Source organism: Austrofundulus limnaeus, unplaced genomic scaffold, assembly GCF_001266775.1.
Source record: "Austrofundulus limnaeus strain Quisiro unplaced genomic scaffold, Austrofundulus_limnaeus-1.0 Scaffold0, whole genome shotgun sequence".
Lineage (NCBI taxonomy): Eukaryota > Metazoa > Chordata > Actinopteri > Cyprinodontiformes > Rivulidae > Austrofundulus > Austrofundulus limnaeus.
In genome coordinates, this window is record NW_013952402.1 from 8,822,053 (window position 1) to 8,840,665 (window position 18,613).

General features: G+C 36.9%; 3 protein-coding genes across 3 annotated transcripts in view; 1 reads left to right on the top strand and 2 right to left on the bottom strand.

Annotated features, from left to right (window-relative positions):
* Window positions 1-4,530, bottom strand: part of bnip3 (BCL2 interacting protein 3) — a 10,522-nt gene extending 5,992 nt beyond the window's left edge. The window contains exons 1-5 of the mRNA XM_014002155.1: window positions 4,398-4,530; window positions 3,962-4,133; window positions 3,778-3,838; window positions 2,721-2,827; window positions 2,318-2,467 (exon numbers count right to left, since the gene is read on the bottom strand). Coding sequence (XP_013857609.1) covers window positions 2,318-2,467; window positions 2,721-2,827; window positions 3,778-3,838; window positions 3,962-4,133; window positions 4,398-4,440 — 533 coding nt within the window. The 5' untranslated portion in view covers window positions 4,441-4,530. The remainder of the gene's footprint in view (window positions 1-2,317; window positions 2,468-2,720; window positions 2,828-3,777; window positions 3,839-3,961; window positions 4,134-4,397) is intronic.
* Window positions 4,531-10,434: 5,904 nt separating this feature from the next.
* LOC106513335 (alpha-2A adrenergic receptor-like) lies at window positions 10,435-12,945 on the bottom strand. Its single transcript, XM_014002123.1, has 2 exons — window positions 12,799-12,945; window positions 10,435-12,626 (listed from the first exon to the last, which is right to left on the bottom strand). The coding sequence occupies exon 2, from the start codon at window positions 12,471-12,473 to the stop codon at window positions 11,274-11,276; it is 1,200 nt and encodes a 399-aa protein (XP_013857577.1). The 5' UTR covers window positions 12,474-12,626; window positions 12,799-12,945; the 3' UTR covers window positions 10,435-11,273.
* Window positions 12,946-13,963: 1,018 nt separating this feature from the next.
* smndc1 (survival motor neuron domain containing 1) lies at window positions 13,964-18,163 on the top strand. The gene is made up of 6 exons (XM_014002146.1): window positions 13,964-14,100; window positions 14,343-14,462; window positions 14,873-15,015; window positions 15,385-15,546; window positions 17,322-17,475; window positions 17,567-18,163. Exons 2-6 carry the CDS (start codon window positions 14,343-14,345, stop codon window positions 17,702-17,704), a joined length of 717 nt encoding a protein of 238 aa, XP_013857600.1. The 5' UTR covers window positions 13,964-14,100; the 3' UTR covers window positions 17,705-18,163.
* The last annotated feature ends 450 nt before the right edge of the window (window positions 18,164-18,613 follow it).

Below are 18,613 nucleotides of genomic sequence, written 5' to 3' on the forward strand. Positions count from 1 at the left end.
AAAATAGATCTTATATCAATTGCAAACTGGATTTATGATCCAATGCAACAAAATAAACAAATTTAAAGGTAAGAAATAATGATACTTGTCTGTCCCGTCCCTTACTTTCACTTTTGATAGTTTTTCTGTAATATTTAATTCACACTCAATCAGTCATACACGTAGTATTTTCAGTGTTTATAAGAGGATGTGTTGAAATGCTGTTTCTATGCACTAAATACCACATAGAGCTCAGTTATTGTTTGTTAGCGGTGTTCAGCTGTAGCAACGAGATGAGAAACCTGATGTTTCATGTTTAATCCAAGTTAAACAGGAAAGTTAAAGTTAATGAAAACTGCCCRTAACACTCAAGTGGCCCCCAGTGAAAATAAATTTGACACCCCTGAATTAGGTCATTAACATTCTCTTTAAAAGTTTTCTTGTATATCTTTGCCTRTTAAATTTGCTGTTTGGAGGAAMATGACATTATGGACATTTTTCWGTCTRGATTTCGCAAATTACACTCTACAGAAACAGCTTTATAAAAGGTTTCAAGTGACTTGTTGATGGCAGCTGACTCTGGAAACTACACTGTRCTGGTTTTATTGGACTTAACTTCAGCGTTTGACACTGTGGATCACTCTGTTCTTATCAACARGCTGAGAGATAATTTTGGTATTTCTGGCTCTGTTTTAAACTGGTTTCACCTCTTGTTTATCTGAACGGTCTTTTACTGTTTTTTATGAACCAGGTTTACTCTGATGTTGCACCGCTGTCTTGTGGGGTACCCCAAGGTTCAGTTTTGGGTCCAATCCTCTTGTACCCTTTAGGAGGTGTTTTAAAATGTTACAGTAATGTGTCCCACCATCTGTATGCTGATGACATACAGTTGTACTGCTCTTTCGACCCGAGTTCTTCAAACTATCTGAACTCAGTAACTGTCTGTCAGAAGTCAAAATATGGCTGAACAACAACTACCTGCAGTTAAATGCAAACAAGACTGAAACTCTTAATATCGCCGCTGATGATAAAATCCCTGTAATCAGGCAGCACCTTGCTTTTTTAACYCCTTCAGTGAAAAATAGTCTCAGAAATCTGGGTGTTGTCTTTGATAGTTCTATGTCTTTTGACAGCCATTGTAAAATTTTAGTTCGTAACTGTTTTTATCATTTAAGGAACATTTCAAAGCTGAGATCNTTTAGTTCGTAACTGTTTTTATCATTTAAGGAACATTTCAAAGCTGAGATCTTTTGTGTCMCWKRAGGARCTRGAGATGGTTGTTCACGCTTTTATTTCTTCTCGTTTAGATTACTGCAACCGTCTTTTTTACATGTCTAAACAAATCCTCCTTGACTCGGCTTCAGTCTGTGCAGAACGCTGCAGCGAGGTCATTAACAAAGACCCACAGGAGAGCCTACATCACACCTGTTTTAGCCTCTCTGCACTGGCTCCCTGTGCATTTGAGAAGTCATTTTAAAATTTTAGTTTTAACTTTCAGAGCACTTCATGGTCAGGCCCCCAAATACATACTGGACCTTCTGAAGCCTCTCTGTCCATCCAGGACTTTGAGGTCTTCTAATCAAATGCTGCTGATGGTCCCTTGAACCCATTATAAAACCTGTGGAGACAAAGTTTTTCAGGTGGTGGCCCCGAGGCTCTGGAACGCTCTCCCTCTGTCCCTTCGCTGCTCAGATTCCACTGACTCTTTTAAGAAACATCTTAAGACATTTTTATTCAGACAGGCTTTTGGTTAAGTGCTTTTTATTGTGTTTTAATTGTTGTTTTTATGTCTGTGATCTGTTTTATTGTTTTTAATTATTTTGCTTTCTGTGAAGCACTTTGTGATGTTTGTGTCTGTGAAAGGAGCTATAGAAATAAAGTTTACTTACTTACTTACTTACTTAAATGCAAGATACTTGAGAAAAATAAGGTGTCAAAATCAGCCCATTAAATCACCTAATCTTGCTACACACTACCAAGATGAGCTGGTTTGTTTTAGAAGTGATTTGCGTGTGCTCTGTGCTATTACACATACAATAATGTAGTTATAAAATATTTTAAACACGTAATTGTAAATCAAACAAGACAAAAAAAATCTGATCAGTGTATTTGAAATGACTAGAATACAAGATCATTTGTGTTTGTATCATTSATGATGATACAGAGCAACAAAAAGTCAATTTATTTAGATATTTACAAGATCTAAGAAACAGTTTTCATCTGTGAGAGATACTTCATGTAAAAGTACATTAACTGTATACAGTYGTAAACACATGTGCAATTTGTTTGTGAGAATCCACAATAGTCCCAGCATTAGAAATGAAATCCAGTAGCTTACCCGAAGCCAACAGCAAGTATGTGAGAAATGATTAATGAGGGAAGGAAAAGCTTCAGAAAATCAGCAGAGAGAATGCCTCCCTTCTTCATGACACTGGTGTTTCTTATGCTGAGAGAGGTTGAGCGCTTGGAGTACTTCAGCAGGAACTCCCTGCAGAGGAGCACATCAATAATTCACTCCTTTTGAATAGATTAAAGATCAATGAGCTCCAGTTTAATGTCATGCTAACACCTCTGTTCGCACACTCAAAGCCTACAAATCACAAATAAACATCGTATATGAAAATAATGTAAGCATTTTAATTATGTACATTGCTGGTGCAGTGTGGCTTCACACCACTGACATAGTCAAATCTTCTGCCCTAAATATTTAAATAACTGTGTTAACAAAAACAACTCTTTACTTTGGTGGACTGTTCTCAGGACGACTGGACCAGTCCCAGATCCAGTCRGCGTTTTTCTTCAGGAGGTTTTCCACTTCCCGTCTTCTCTCTTGGAAGTCCTCATCAGACTGAAAAATAATTTTTGTGGATATTCAAGAGCAGGCAAAACATTGTGGCAAAAATCTTACATATACTTTTACAACATTGTGCTGTAAAATATCACAAGGTCTATGTTTTCATATATTACAGTAGGAGAAACAAGGTATTAGAATTAAATGCCTAGCATTTCTTGAAGGAACATATATCGCCCTCTGCTTTAGTATGTGCCAGTTTTAATGTAAGATCATCTTACACTCAGACAGATGTAGGAGTTTTTGTCAAACCTTTTTATATATACTGTTCAGAAAATCAGCAGAGAGAATGCCTCCCTTCTTCATGACACTGGTCAAGAGAGACTTAACTACATCAAATCTTAACCTAATATCTGTAAAATAAACTAAGTCATATTTGTTTTTGTGTTGAGATATTTTGCTGACAGACAGGGACGACGCCAACAGCTGATGCCAAGATTTTGTCAGTGGTCAGGAAATCTGCAGGGGATCAATCTCAGCTACTACCACAACAAATCTGAGCTCAAGTGCTATAAAACTGACAGAGTTTTAGTCTCTTTTTTGTGGTTTTTAAATTTCAGTTAGCAGCCATCTTGAATTGGATTGACCCTAAAAATGAATCAGTTGTCTTTCTTTATCCAATCAATAATTTAGGCGAGTTTCAATAAAATCCATCCAGTTCATGAGACATTTTGCAAACAGAATGACACACACATGAACACAGGTAAAACACAATCATCTCTGCCTTCACCTTTCAGCAGTTACAGACATCAACGACAGCTCGGTTGCATAATGTAAGCTTGGGGCATAAAAGCAGAGCTCTGCCTAGTGGAATGCGATGATCATTATTACATCTAAGCCTTTTCCTGCCTGCACATGTCAGTGTTGTCAGCCATGTATTTTGAAAACTGCACCTAAATAATGGAACCCAGATTGAAATAGGGGTCAGTGGGTTTAACACGGTGTACCTGAGAGCTGTTTCCCTCCGAGCCTCTCCACAGAAGAAGGGGGGTCTGTGATCTCAGTGGGCTGTTGATGATAAAACATGTAACACTTTAGCTGTTACATTTTCCAGGAAAACAGGCTGTTACATAACAAATGCTGACAGTGCTGTTCTTCCCTCTTTTTTTTTTTTTTCTTTACTCAACGAACCTGTTGCACTGAGAGCTTCCCTTGGAGCTGTTTCTGCCTGACTCATGTTGTGCTTCCAGCAGCATTTTCTCCACGTCGCTCTCCGGGTTGGACGTGAGGATTTGCTCCTGGCTTCCCCGATGACTTGAACCTTGTGAGCCATTCCCTCTGAAATGCAGCTCAACCCAGGAGCCTTAAAATAAATACACACGTTAATGGCGTGTCGATAAGAAAGAAGTGCGAAACAATAACAAGACTTGTTAGTATTTAGCGATTCTGGGCAAATAAATCCGTTTTTATAGTAGCGTCATATTAAAACAGAGGTCTAGAAATACGTAATATGTATCGTTAAGATTTAACCTAGGTAGTTAACCTCCACTTTAACCTTTTTGACGGGGTTACTTTAGCTTATTTAACGCTGCTTTTTTTTCCTCTTGTATTTTTGTCTCAACTTTACCTTGTAAACTCTCTTCAGACGAAACGTCCTTCTGAAGCGACATTGCCTTGATATAGTTTTGGGGTAAGGTTCGCACTTGAAATAATAATAATAAATGGTGGCGAAACGTCCGCGAGCAGCTGTAGCTTCAACAATCACAATAACAATGACGCAACATTTGTTTATCTAAAMCAGGATTGGCTCAGAAAGGAGGGCACGCGCTGCACGTACATCGAGCATACGTATGACGTCAGAGGAAACGTGCATGCTCAGACGCCTTAGGACTACTTTCCGAATATATATAAATGTATAAACATTTATTGCTCATTTCTTCTTGATTAGGCAAGTCCAAATTTAAGACAGGCAAATTTACTCATTTACCCTCCCATGGAGATTGTGGTGGTTTGATTATTCTTCTAAAATTTAATTATTTCCACAACAGCAGGTGTTTTTTTTTTTTTTTTTTTTTTTTTGGGGGGGGGGGGATGTGTTGCCTTTCGAGGCATGAAACAATTTATGGAGAATATGCAGAGCTTTCAAAATAACTTTTAAATCAGAACTAAATAAAAGCATAAACATTATTTAAAAATCAAACAGAAGCACACACATGCAGATGAATTGTCCTTGGTGTTCTACAGTGTATTACTAGGTGTTTTTGTAATAATGTGTGTTTTATTGTGTAGGATGACTATTTCAATATATTTTTGATGCACTGTAGAAAGACATTTCTCTTAAACAATGGAATATACTGATAGGACCACTGCTACTCTTTACATAGTGTAAGACACTGTCGATAAAAAATAATAAAAAATAAACAAATGACCATTTCATCAGTAAAATCAATGGTCAAAATTATTCAGAAAGTAATATACAATTAAAGCTGGAAAGAATAATAGAGTCATTTGAAAACATTGCTCACAACCATGATATCAAGATTATTTCCTGACAAGTTGAACTTGGAATATTAATCCTGCCATTTTGTGCACCCTGTCATGTCTTGTTTGCACATCAAACCATCAAGCACAGTCAGATTTGATTCCACACTTCTTGTCAACAGATTTTTTCCCCCCCAGCTGTCGAACAATTTTAAAAAAAATTTAATACAAGTTAAGACACTGTTGATGTCAGAGCCTGTGGAGATGTCTGTTTACAGTTGTCCCATCTTTGCGTAGGTGTTTAATAGTCGACAGCACACTGAAGGATAAATTGCTTTCCACAACAGCTGGCGGGTGAGGGAAGATGATGTATAATGGGAGCAAAGATAAGCTGATGTTTGTTTTGTGAATTGTGTGTAAGGCATCACCCAGGAACATGAGCTGTGTGGTACGAGGGGGAAATGCGTGCAAAAGAAGCACAGGAGATCAAAGAAGAGCTCAAAGATACGATCAGTAGAGACAGGATAAGAGGCTTACTGAAGAAAATAATGKTTTCTGAGAGAGTTGATTTGCTCGATCTAAGTTTGATATCCATGATGTAATCTAATAAATTGCAGAGGTTTGGCAAGGATGTAAAATCAAAGAAAAACTTCTTTGAAATTTGTTCTGGTGATTTTTTTTCTGGTCAGAGATCRTRAATGACTGAGAAATGTTTGTGAAGAATTTAGGGAAAAGTACTTTTTTCATTTAATAAAATTTATAAATATCTAGAACAGTTTTTCAGTGAATCAGCGTCATATTATTTTGCTCATAATCTTAATAATAAACTTTTCACTTTGTTTGAAATCTGCAAAAACTACTGTATGTGAAATTAAACGTCTAGCAAATCTTTTAAGAATGCATTTATCCTGCAGTTTTAGTCTTAGATCCCTTTATGTTTAGAAATAAATTGAGATTAATTAAGCCAAATCTTTTTTAATTTCATTTTATTCATTCGTTAAAACAAGAAGAAAAATCTATTTTCATTAAAAAACACAAAAAAATCTTATAACAACTATCCCTTTTTTGAACAAATCCAAATAATTAAAATAATACAAGCATTTTACACTCAAACTTTGAAAGAAAATCATCAGGTCCATCGTTTGAACAACAGTTTGTGTCGATACATCACTATTTAGTATCATATCTTTTCAATAAACTAGCTTTAATCCACCTTAAAATTAAGGCCATATGTGATTCTGTGCAAAATGTTACTATTTGCATTGTGAATGACTCTCAACTATTACATAAAAAGTTTAGCTCAATGTCTGAAATGGACTGATTCATAGTCTGATTCGTTGTCCAAGGTTGATGACCTGTTTCAGTTATTCTTAATTGTTTTGGTTTAAAAAGTAAATCAGCTGTAGTTGTCAATCCATTGATTAGTTTATGAAAGTTTCATGAAAATCTACCCAGTGGTTCATAAGATATTTTGCTATACAGACAGAGAAGGTTGACCCAAACAATTATTACTTAATTTCTTAATCAAAGATCTTGTGCAGCTTGTAATGTTTGGAGTACATGTTGTGGGTGAATTATAGCCACTTTTGGGTTTTTTTTACAATCTAGTTGTGGCAATCATCTTCAGTCAGACTGAGAAAAATGAATTTGTTGTAGCGATTACATAACAGCACCAATCCTGGCATACAGACTGGGCTTTTTCCACAAGAGTGGGCTTATAAAGTCATCTTTGATTAATAATCKAGTTTATTTATTTTTGTAAATTACAATAAAATCGTAAGCCAAGAGTTGATACTAATAATTGAAATATGTTGTATATTTTCTTTATTCCTCTGTGAGATTCTTTTATTCCTCATGTCCCATTCATGAGATAATGACTTCCAGTCGAAACTAACAAGAAACATTGGGCTGCAAAGTCATGAAGATTCAATCAGACATGGATGGAAAAAAAACTCATGAATCCCTGCAGGGAAACTCTTTTTGTAATGCTTGCCTAAGAATGTGGAAGTATGCATGACAGAAACACATGAAAGCCCTGCAGGGTACAAATATTCATATTCTCTCATAGTTTCAAATGGACCTATCAGAGGATGTTGTCAGTCTTCAGAAGACAACCTGTGGCAAAACAGAAAGTCTGTTAATTACCAGAGTCAAAGTGCTTGGAAAATGTGTAAATGACTAATTATGTATCAATAAATTGATCTTGATTGTTTAGGACAACCAAATCCATACATTTTGCTTTAGCTTGGTAAGTAAAATGTGCATAAATGCCTTAGATATTTTATGTTACTAGCTTTTTAACAGTGGGTAAAATATTCAATATGCTGAACAGTATAGTCAAAGTAACACAGAAGTAAATGAAAAACTRTATACATCCTCCTGCTGCTTACATCCCTCACAATTTAATTTTAATTTCTCCTGCTCTCATCAATTCAAAATGGAGGACGTTTAATGTGCCTCGGCTTGCAGGGTGCGTTACTGTATGTTTAATAAATAATGAATGGCTTAACATTAAAAGGAAACCACTCCATTCATCACTTGCCCTTCTTTAAACTTGTTACTGCGGCCCTAATGCCTCCGCCAGACTCTCATTTATCCTGCCTTGTTTGTCTGAGATGCAGCCTAATAAAGCTGCTCTTTATCTATCGGTACGTTCACCCATTAAAAATGACCAGAAGGTTTAAAAAAAACTATAATTGAGTTGTATGTAGTGAAAATTGGAAAATTGGTGAACAGTGGAGAGGGCTGTCTAGGGAACTGTGTGAACGTTGTGGGAACATGTTCCAAAGGATAGTTATGTAATAAGCCATGTCCCTGATCGTAAACAGTGACGATTCGTGGCGTTTACAGGAGGGAATCAATCACTRTGGAAGTGGACTTGTGTGTACAGGACGTACTCTGAGATTAGCCGGTCTGACACGGTTTAAAACCAAACATAAGTCACATGAATGTGGAGGGAAATTTGAAAACGTAAGCCTTGATTAATGCCACATGTCAGCGATTTTATGGTTCACATTAAACCAGCAGCAAATGCTGCCACATCCACTGTAYAACACTCCTTTCAGGCAGGAGGGTAACAAAACATTTAGACTAATATTTCGTTTGCTTGACCACACTTATGTGTGTGTACAGCTGTTCAGGCTGTAAAAGTTGTTTTTATTTTTAACTACTGCCCCATCACCGCAAGGCAAAAGCAGACTATAGTGTTTGTTCGCATCTGTGCGTGTCAATGTGTCTCTGTTAGCAAAATATCTTATAAACCACTGGACAAACCTTAATGAAACTCTCAGCACGTAATCTTTGAATGTACAACCTCTTAGTTTTTTGAGTCAGCTTGATAAAAGCTGGTCACAAGAGTCACCTGACTTAAAAAAGTTTTAAAATTGCTACAACTCAGTTTTATTATTTTGCAGATATTTCCAAAACTTTAGTAAGTTAGGATGGAGACAAATTCCAAATATACTGTACAACAGGGCTATTTAATTAAATTGCACAGGGGTCCACAGTTACTCAAAGCCAACGGGTCGGGGGGGTCGAAATATGGTGGGGCAGGGAGGGGTAAAATACTGCATTATGTAAWAGATATATGTTTTACCTTTTAAATGTTTTTATTTTGTTGCATTAAATCGTAATTTAAAAAATTTAAAGTAGATTCAACATGTATTTTTTAGATTAAATTAAGCAAAAAAATGTTTTTCAAAAGTATTTTTTGGAGATGGTGGGCCAAGCCTTCACTAGTGGGCCTGGCAGTGGGCCGGATGTGGCCCGAGAGCCACCAGTTGAGTAGCGCCTCTGTACAATCTTTGCTTTGTTTTGCCATTAATGAGTTTATGTCAACTTGGTCTTTTTTTTTTTTTTTTTTGCAAACATTTTAAAGAACACGTGAACAGATTTTATTAAAACTTTCAGGAAATGATTTTTAGACGTGCATCTACTGATTAACTTCTGGAGCCGATCCAATTGGAGAAGGCCAACACAGCTAACTGATAGCCAGTGTAAAATGGCTATAATTTTAACATAAAAAAATGATGTAACTAAAATTTGATATGAAAGTAACAGTCATTACCCACATGGTCTGCGTCGGAATGTTTCATCTTGTGAGTTATTTTCAAGTTTTGATAAAAATGTTTGTAACTTTTTTCTGTCATTTCTCAAACAAAGGTGATTGTACAACCTTGGCATGGAAGTAGGTGGGTGATGTGCATTCATTCCTTAACGCTTGGCTTTAAACATGAATCACAGCAGTTTTATTTTTCACACAAACACTTGAGCGTGATAAATCAAAGCGAGGTTGAGATATTTGTCTCGMTGTTAAAACAAACCACTTTGATAAGTCCTTCTCTTTACAAACTATTTTTGCATCCGGCCAATCAGAAATCTGGCAAAATCACGAGATGTTTGTGCACTCAAGCAGAACCAGATCCACGGTCCTTGATGATGCTTCACCACAAACCCACAAATGCATTTTGTTTTTATTCATTTCATTATTTTTGTGGGAATTCTTTCAGAAACACTCTGACTTTTTGTTTGTCGTTTGTGGTGAGAAATGTTATATTTTAGGACTCTGAGAAATCTAAAAATCCTACAGTCCCAGAGACTGATTCATGGGAGTTCCTCTATTATTAGTAATGATATAAAATTTAAAATGTTTGCTAAGACTGTGCATTCACCTTTACTTTTGAGCTTTCTCTTGATTGATGGTATAATATAATGTGTTCAATGAATGAAACGTGTACTGAGAAAAAAAAAGAAGAAGACAGGAGCAGAGAACGCTGATAAGTTTGTAGATATTAACCTCAGAGTGTCATCTGCAACAGCCACTCATATTTCTAACTCTGCATGACTTCTGTTTGACTCCAGGGGAGGGTTTAATGATACCCTGATATGAAGGGCTATAATTCATGATAAACTGTGTTCAATATTGCTGTGCCGTCCGAGGCTCCCAGGCATAATTTTCTTTTCTCGTAATTGTCTTGTTCTTGTGCCTGTTATGAGAGAGCGAGATAGTTAGTGGGAAGAGGACAGCATCCATTTTTGGTGCTGATTGCTTTCAGGGGATCAAGCAAATGTTTGTGAAACCATCTCAAAAAATGTTATTGCAATCCATAATTTGCCTTTGTTTTTTTTTCTTCTTTTTATTCTTTGCCAATGTGCTATACTTGTTAAAGAAATACACATTTTTACAAAGAAGAAAATACATTTATTGAACATTGAACAAATACTGCAAGTTGTGATTCAAACAGGCCATTATCATGTTAGGCACAACCAATTACGTCTGCAGAAACCTAATAAAACTCCAGTCTGTTTCATAGAAGAAATCCTTTTAATTCCCCTTTTTATGCGTAGCAATGAAAAAAAAAGAGGTATTCATTATTTAATATGTGGCATCCAAACTTGAAAAATAATGTCAATAATGTGATGTTTCTTTATTTCTGTTTTCATTCAGGTAATGTGAAAATGATGCAGCAGTTRTGCAAAAATCGTTAGTTGTTGGCCAAATAATCACAATACAGTAATTATGTTATAATTGTGACAGGCCTCCTTAGCTTCCTTCATGCATCACTTTGACATTTAATTTCCTTTTCTCAATGATTGCTGCTGCTGTCGTTACCCAGGTTTTCTGTAATGATCTCTCTCTCTCTGGCCAAGCTTATTTACAAACCTTTGACGTTTCATGAGTTTTGCATGACATGTGGAAACTTTAAGACAAGTAAATATGTTATTCTATCAGAAAATAATTTATTTAACAATTAAAATGTGTAGTTTAAGGTTCATGTTGACTCTTTTGCAGCATTCCTCTGCCTGTCACTCATTTAAAAGCATTAAACATATAGGAATCTGAWTTTAAATACTGTAGACGGCCACAAAAGTGGCACTTTTTTTTCCATAAATTGTGTCATTCTCTATTTCACAGTTGCACGATCTTAACTCACAGGTTCTGCAGTTTTGTACACTTTTTTTAAAAAAAAAGAAACCAAACACTGAATGATTGACAAGCCGAATGTAGCCGGGAAAGTGTTACTCACAAASCTCCTCTGTGATTTTTGCAGAGGATTTTCTTAAAAGACTTCCTGAAGTCTCTGTTGAATATGGTGTATATTACAGGGTTGAGCGAGCTATTGCAGTAGCCGAACCAGAAGAACATTTTGAACAGGGTCTCTGGGATGCAGCAGGCGTCACACACGGCGGTGAGCGTGTAGGTGAAGAAAAAGGGGAACCAGCAGAGGACAAACACTCCCATGACGACAGCCAGGACAAAGGTGAAGCGTCTCTCTCTGTATTGCCTCCCTTTCCACTTGCTCGCCTTCGCAGGGGACGGACCCTCTGTCTTCGGAGAGGTTTCTCCAGGGTTCACCTGAGTCGCTTTGGTTGTTCTTGCGCTCCTCTTCTTCCTCAAAGAACACAAGCTGGTTTCGTTCCCATCTGAGGAGGAGGGGTCCTCTTCCACATCGAGCCCATTCACCTCTTTAACTCCCTCTTCCTCCTTGTCTCTTTCGCTATATTTTTCCTGGGGTTCCAAACCAAGCTTGGGGTCTTCTGCGTTGCCGTTGTCTTTCTGCCTTTCACCTGGCAAAGCTCTTGTTATTTTCTTAGCGATCTGGTAGATTCTGACATACACCATGATCATAATGACGCAGGGTGCGAAAAAGGAGGCAGTGCTGGAGAATAAAATGTACCACTTCTCCTTGTTAATCTTGCACACAGGGCTGTCCTTTTTACCCTCGTTCTTTTTTATGGTRATAAGTGGAGGGAATGAAATGATGGCTGCCAGCACCCACACCAAATAGATGGTGCGCTTGATCCGGCGAGGCGTCCGTCTCAGGTTGTACTCGACCGCTTTGGTCACAGACCAGTACCGGTCCAGGCTTATGGCACACAGGTGCACGATGGATGAGGTGCAGAAGAGGACATCCAAAGCCAGGTGGATCTCACACCACACTTTGCCAAAATACCAGTAGCCCATAAGTTCGTTCGCTAAAGAGAACGGCATCACCAGAGTGGAAACTAGGATGTCCGCGCTCGCCAGGGAGACTAGAAACAAGTTCTGGGGTGCTTTCAGGGCTCGGCTTGTGATCACTGCGATTACAACCATGACGTTGCCGAACAGAGTTAGCAGGATGAGCATGCCCACCAGGATTGTAAGCATCACAGAGGTCTGCACCGTAAAAGGCTGCTGCCCAGACAAAATCTCATTTCTGCTGGTGAGATTGAAACAACCCATCAGTGTGAGATGTTACGTTGGCTACACGTTCTGACTGGTGCTCTGTCTGAGTGTTAAACAAATTCATTCAAGGCTGCAGTGTCAGAGATTCAGTTTTCATTTTGTTCACATGGGAGGATTGTCGAAGAAATCAGCAAGTTCTCTTTTGTTTGCCTGAAAGTAAGAAAATGGAGACAAACTTTTCTTTAAAAAATAGGCAAGAAATGTTTCTTTACATCAAACATATGAAGGTATTCTTTTAGGTTTCTCACATCATTTGGCTATAAAATGCATTCTTTTAGAAAACTGCTAACAGCAATATAAATAAACATCTTCATCCACCTACCTTAAAGAGTCAAAACGTAGACGTAAACATTTTAATCCTTTCAAAGACATGGTTTAAAACATAATTTTGCAGGCAGGGCTGGCCCAGGCAGGTCTTTTCATCTGCTGAAGCTGAAGTGAAATGCTTGATTTGATGCTGGAGATCTGTGATGCTGCCTCCACTTCTGTGAGAACAAAAATGGGTGGAGTCTAGTTGCTGGAGATTCAAAAAAGAGACTTGGTACCTCTAGGCAGCCAAGCCATTGGCTGCTTCTGACATTAATTTTTTTAGTTGATTTATAGAAGTAATTTCTGTAGACTATTAGATTACAGCGGTGTAACAGTCTGTACGGTCTTGTAGTTCTAGTTCACGAGGTCCTAATATGCTTTGATTGAAAAATGGCCYGAAATCATAGTTGCATTTGGAGAGAAGATGAAAGTCTCTTACAGAGTTTGTAGTTAATAGCAAAAAGGCTCAAGCTCAGAGTATATTAACTTGAAATTTCAAACAGATCAGTGTTCCCTTTTCTCAATAAGTCAATGTGAATTGCATTTTTTTTTTTATTAAAGAAATATGAGCATGAGGATTTGGCATAAAGACATGTTTTTTCATTATAAATCTTGAAATCATTATAGAATGTTTTTCTTTTTAAGTTCAAGGATTGTATTGTTTTCTTTTGTTTTTCTTACTTCTCCTTTCACATATTTTTGCATATTATTCTAATGATTGCAACATTTCTTTGGTAGATTCTAGCGTGATAAATAATATTCAGTGAACTCTTAGGTATGAATCACAACTTTATTATAAAATTTTATCATAGTCAACAACCTGTCACTGAAAACAAAACCATCAGCTGGAATGAAAGGCGGACCATATTCATTCAAGGAATGTGCCTTTTTTGTTTAAAACTGCATGCGTTTCAGACTGATTTATAAGAGAGCAATACTCGATTTGTGCTGGCCGGGAGTTGCACAGCAGCATGYAAACTGTTTTAAAAGGTATTTTTGTATGTAATGAGGTATTGAGACAGAAATGCACTTTATTGTACATGTAAAATCTTAATATTCTGGAGATACTTTTAGGCTACCTTCCTTTCTTCAGTAGTAAAGGAAATACTGTATATGTGCAGAATGCATATTCGACAACTGTCCGATAGRGGCGCTGTACTATCGCGAGAATATTTTCAACGAGACTTGGAGTTGTTAGCATTACRGAGGAAAGAGCGCACGCATTTTTAAAATATATTTGCCATTTCGGGAAGTTTTGGAGCCGAAATATAAATAACTTTTTTTGTGTTATTCGGCCAAGAGCATCAAAACCAAGGTAACATTACCCACAAACTCGATTTGTTACATCAACTCTACCGATAAAGCTTATCGTWATGTCGACAACAAGGCCCAGGGTTCCTGCTAACGCGGCTAATGCTAACATGAATGTTGTGTTTGACAGCATTGTGCGCTGTTATTAAAACGAATACTTATTTGTATATTATATTGTTTTTAGATTTGATTACCAATGCTTGAAATCCTTTCGTCTGAGTCAGGCTAACCGTCTGTGTTTTTCAGATGTCGGATGATCTGGCGAAACAATTGAGCAGCTACAAAGCCCAGCTGCAGCAAGTAGAAGTTGCATTATCTACCGATCCGGACAACGAAGACCTTCTCAAACTCCAGAAGGACTTGCAGGTTTGTATGTCAAGTTTAGTTGGGAACGCATCAAATTAAATAGAAGTTTAAAATAAATAAATAAATAAAAAAATAAATGCTGTCACTGAATATGCTATGYAGCATTATGTTAAAAACTTAATTGAGTGAAGTTGTTTTCCCTTGTGAACTCTGCAGTTTGAGTTTTCTACATTAATAAAACCAATGAGGTCCAAAGTTTTCTGGTGTCCCTGATCAATAAGATGGTGTTTACAAAAAATAACATTAATAGTTGCTTTATTTTGTTAAATTTCATGGCTTTTTGAAAGTACTGCCATAGATGGATACGTATGGTATTGCATATTCTGTTCTGAACATGCAGGTAAGAAAAAAATGCCAGAGCTTATGATGAAATTCCCTGTATTTTTTTTTTCTTTTTTTTTTTTGTGCAGGAAGTCATCGACCTGACAAAAGATTTAATAACTTCACAGCCTGTCGACGGGGCGTCTGCGGCTAGTAGTTCAGACACAGTGCCTGTGAAGCGCCACTGGAAAATTGGAGAAAAGTGTTTGGCTATGTGGAGTAAGGATGGACAGTGAGTGTCTCCATCCTCTAAAAATTTGGTTTATAGCCGTACTCATACTTCAAAATAATACAATAAATTTGTATAATGTTTTATGTTATATGAAAATTTTACTCTTTACATACAGCATGTTTGTTAGAAGTTTCCCTTAAAGCAGATTATGTGTTCATTTTACTCATATTCATTTGTCCTTATCTAAATATTTCATGTGTAACTTATTGAAACAAATTACATAAATTAATGAAACACATTGTCAACTTCTACCATAGTTTTGTGAATGATTAGCCAGTAATAGCTCTAATAGTACTGAGTTTTGCCACTTAAGTAAAACCTGTGTATTTAGCTCATACTCACCTGCTTACAGACGTGATTTTTTGACAGGGTGTATGAGGCCGAGATTGAGGAGATAGACCGGGAGAATGGCACGGCAGCTGTTACCTTCACTGGATACGGGAATGCCGAAGTGATTCCTCTGCAGAACCTCAAAGTGGTGGAGGAAGGGAAACGATCCGAAGATGATGGAGGCATGAAGCCAAAATCGAAGTATGAACACACACTCAATATCAAAATATCATCAATGTTATTATAATGCTTAAATTACTGAAGCAATGTTCATGTTTGATCTTGCATGTTGTGGCACTTGAAGCTTTCAGTTGCTGAACAAAGTAAATTTACAATAACTACTACATTTACAGATGATTTTAGGTGATTCTAAATTGAGAATACCCCTTTATTGTGACATTTTATAACTATATTGACATAAGTTTGATTCGTGTTTAGATCGTGCTGGACAGTAATTCATTATTGATAAATAGAAAACATTCCAAGAACGGTGATCTGACTTAAAATGAAATTCGATCTACATGATGACGTACACCACTGACTTAACACCAGTGCTCAGCGCTACCACTGTTAATATGCTAACACTACCTACAACAGTGAATATCAGCACCAAAACGAGCTCAACAGCGTTGAGTGACCAAGAGCTCACTGTTGACACAATAAGTTGTAGGTTTTATCACTATAATGATAAGTGACGACATATATATCTCAGCCTAATTTTTTGTATTATAAATCTATCGCTACATTCTCTCTTAAGAGCCCTGAAATACTAGAAGCCACTAAACTACATTAATAATGATGCATTTTATTTATAGGCGCCTTTCAAAACTCCCAAGATCACCTTATAAAAGTCAATAATAAAATCACAATAGAACAATAAACACAATAAAAAAACAAACCGATTAACAAAAAAATAATATTGTGCAAGCTTAAATAATAAAAACGGTCATAGTAAATACTGTAAAATTAATGGTAGTTATAAAAGTTCAAGTAGTACACCTGTGTTACAAAACTGAAACCCATCAAAGAAGATTGAAATATGAGAACAAAATTGACATTTATTTATTTATTTATTTATTGACAGCAAACATGATTAGTAATAATGGACTATGGTTGATATGATAAATCTTCAAATCACATCCTCTTTGCACTAGTCATTATTTTTTGTAAAATCTCAGAAGAACTCTAATCCTTGTAAACTATCATTAATATAATAAATAATAAAACCATAAGAAAAGACTTTTTACTAATCATTGAAAATGAGTTTTGCTGCTCTGGGAGGTAAAGCAATCATTTCTGTGCCCCTTAAGGGTTAATGTTCAGGGGAGGGAGGGGCTAGTTGTGTGAGTGGAGAGACGAGCCATGCAGCAGCCTGGCTGGGACAGAGGAGACAGGAGCTGTTTTTTGGTGGGTCCAGCAAGTTGAAGCTGCCCCATCCTGTTGTTTTTCTCACATAATGTTGAACTCTTAAGAGTTTTTAGATGACCGTGACTGCGTTTTTTGCACGTTGAGTCATTACGATAGCTTTTTAGCTTTAGCACCAGCCCCACGCGTCCACATCCACTCTGAGTAAACAAACAAAGCTTAACCTGGCGGGGAGGCATGTAAAGCCTGATGACACGTGGTGGGAATTTATCATTTTTATCACGAGATGACAAATTATTACCATGGTGAATGTCTTTGACGGTATATCGCACACGATAACATATCACCCATCCCTAGTTGGTGTGTTGTAAAAGTTCTATTTAGGATGCAGCAGAGTTCATGTTTTGCTGTACCCTCTGTCTTCTATAAACCCTATAAACCAGTTTTTATYAAGTGTTTCTGCATGTTCTTTTTGAAAATTTATAATACTATATCGGCTCGTTGTATTTGCAGTAGTCTTTTTTTTTTGTCCAGTTTTCTACAAAGTACGGCATACTATTGTGAGTTCTAATTTCAAGTGTATTTTATTTTTCCTTTGTGTGACTTTCCAGGAAAGAGCAGATAGCAGAGCAGCGAGAGTATAAGAAGAAGAAAGCTCAGAAAAAGGTCCAGAGGATGAAGGAGTTGGAGCAGGAGAGGGAGGACCAAAAGTCGAAGTGGCAACAGTTCAACAACAAAGCCTATTCAAAGAACAAGAAAGGACAGGTAATTTGCCTATTTTTCCTAAGCCTTAAGGTTTTACATTGTCTTCTACGTCTGACCACTTACAAAAGTTGTTCTTGTTTGATTTTTGTAGGTAAAAAGGAGCATATTTGYATCTCCAGAAAGTGTAAACGGAAAGRTGGGAGTTGGAACTTGTGGTATCGCAGACAAACCTATGACCCAGTACAATGACACGTCCAAATACAACGTCAGACATTTAATGCCACAATGACCTGATATACTTTGTACATAATAATCTATTGTATACTAGCTGTGTCAGTGCTTTCCATGGTGTTTATTCAGGATCCAAGTTACTCAAGTAAAGAAAACTTGAAAAGGAATTGATTGCACACCAGTGTTTTAACACATTGTTGTAATTTTCTTGTACATTATGCAATTAGAACTGCAGAAAAACAAAAACAAATCCATGTCAGGARATGTTCCACCTCTGRTACAAGATCCTGTCTACACAAACCCAAGATAATGTTGTAGAAAAGTGTTAGTTTCCATTACAGTCTAAGGCCAAATGCCTACAAGAAAGTGTGTAAACTAAACCCATTTGAGGCTGGATTTTTCTCTCATCACTCTGAATATTACACTGTTGTGAATTTGAAATGACTTAATTTACATTTTTTCTGTATATATTTAAAAACAGTGAAATAAACATTGATTTGTGTTTACTTTTTAAAAACATTGCATTTATTTATTTATTTTGCATTGTATACTAGTTGGGTTAGGTCCTGTAGATGGCAGTAAAGATTTCTGTCTGTTACATAAACATACATGTCAACCTCTTTGGACGTTTAAATGTATAAAAAGCCTCAGAAATCCTTAAATTTAGCTAAAAATCCGTACAAATCGCACGTGGGGGTTGGGGGTGTCTGTCGCCTACGCACATGACAGTGCCCTCTGCGAAGCAGGAGGAAGGGAGAGCGGAAAAAGTTCAAAACATTTCTAGTGGCAGAACAGATTGGAAGATGGCCATGTGATGTAGGGTTGGGCATAATCGTATCGTCTGCAATTAATCGTCAGAAAAACATTAGTCGATTATGTTTTGGCACTTGACGATTAATACAATTAATGCCACCAGGCAGACTGACTGGAGATTTCCCTGGTCAGTCCGCTCAGTGCTCCTCTCTGC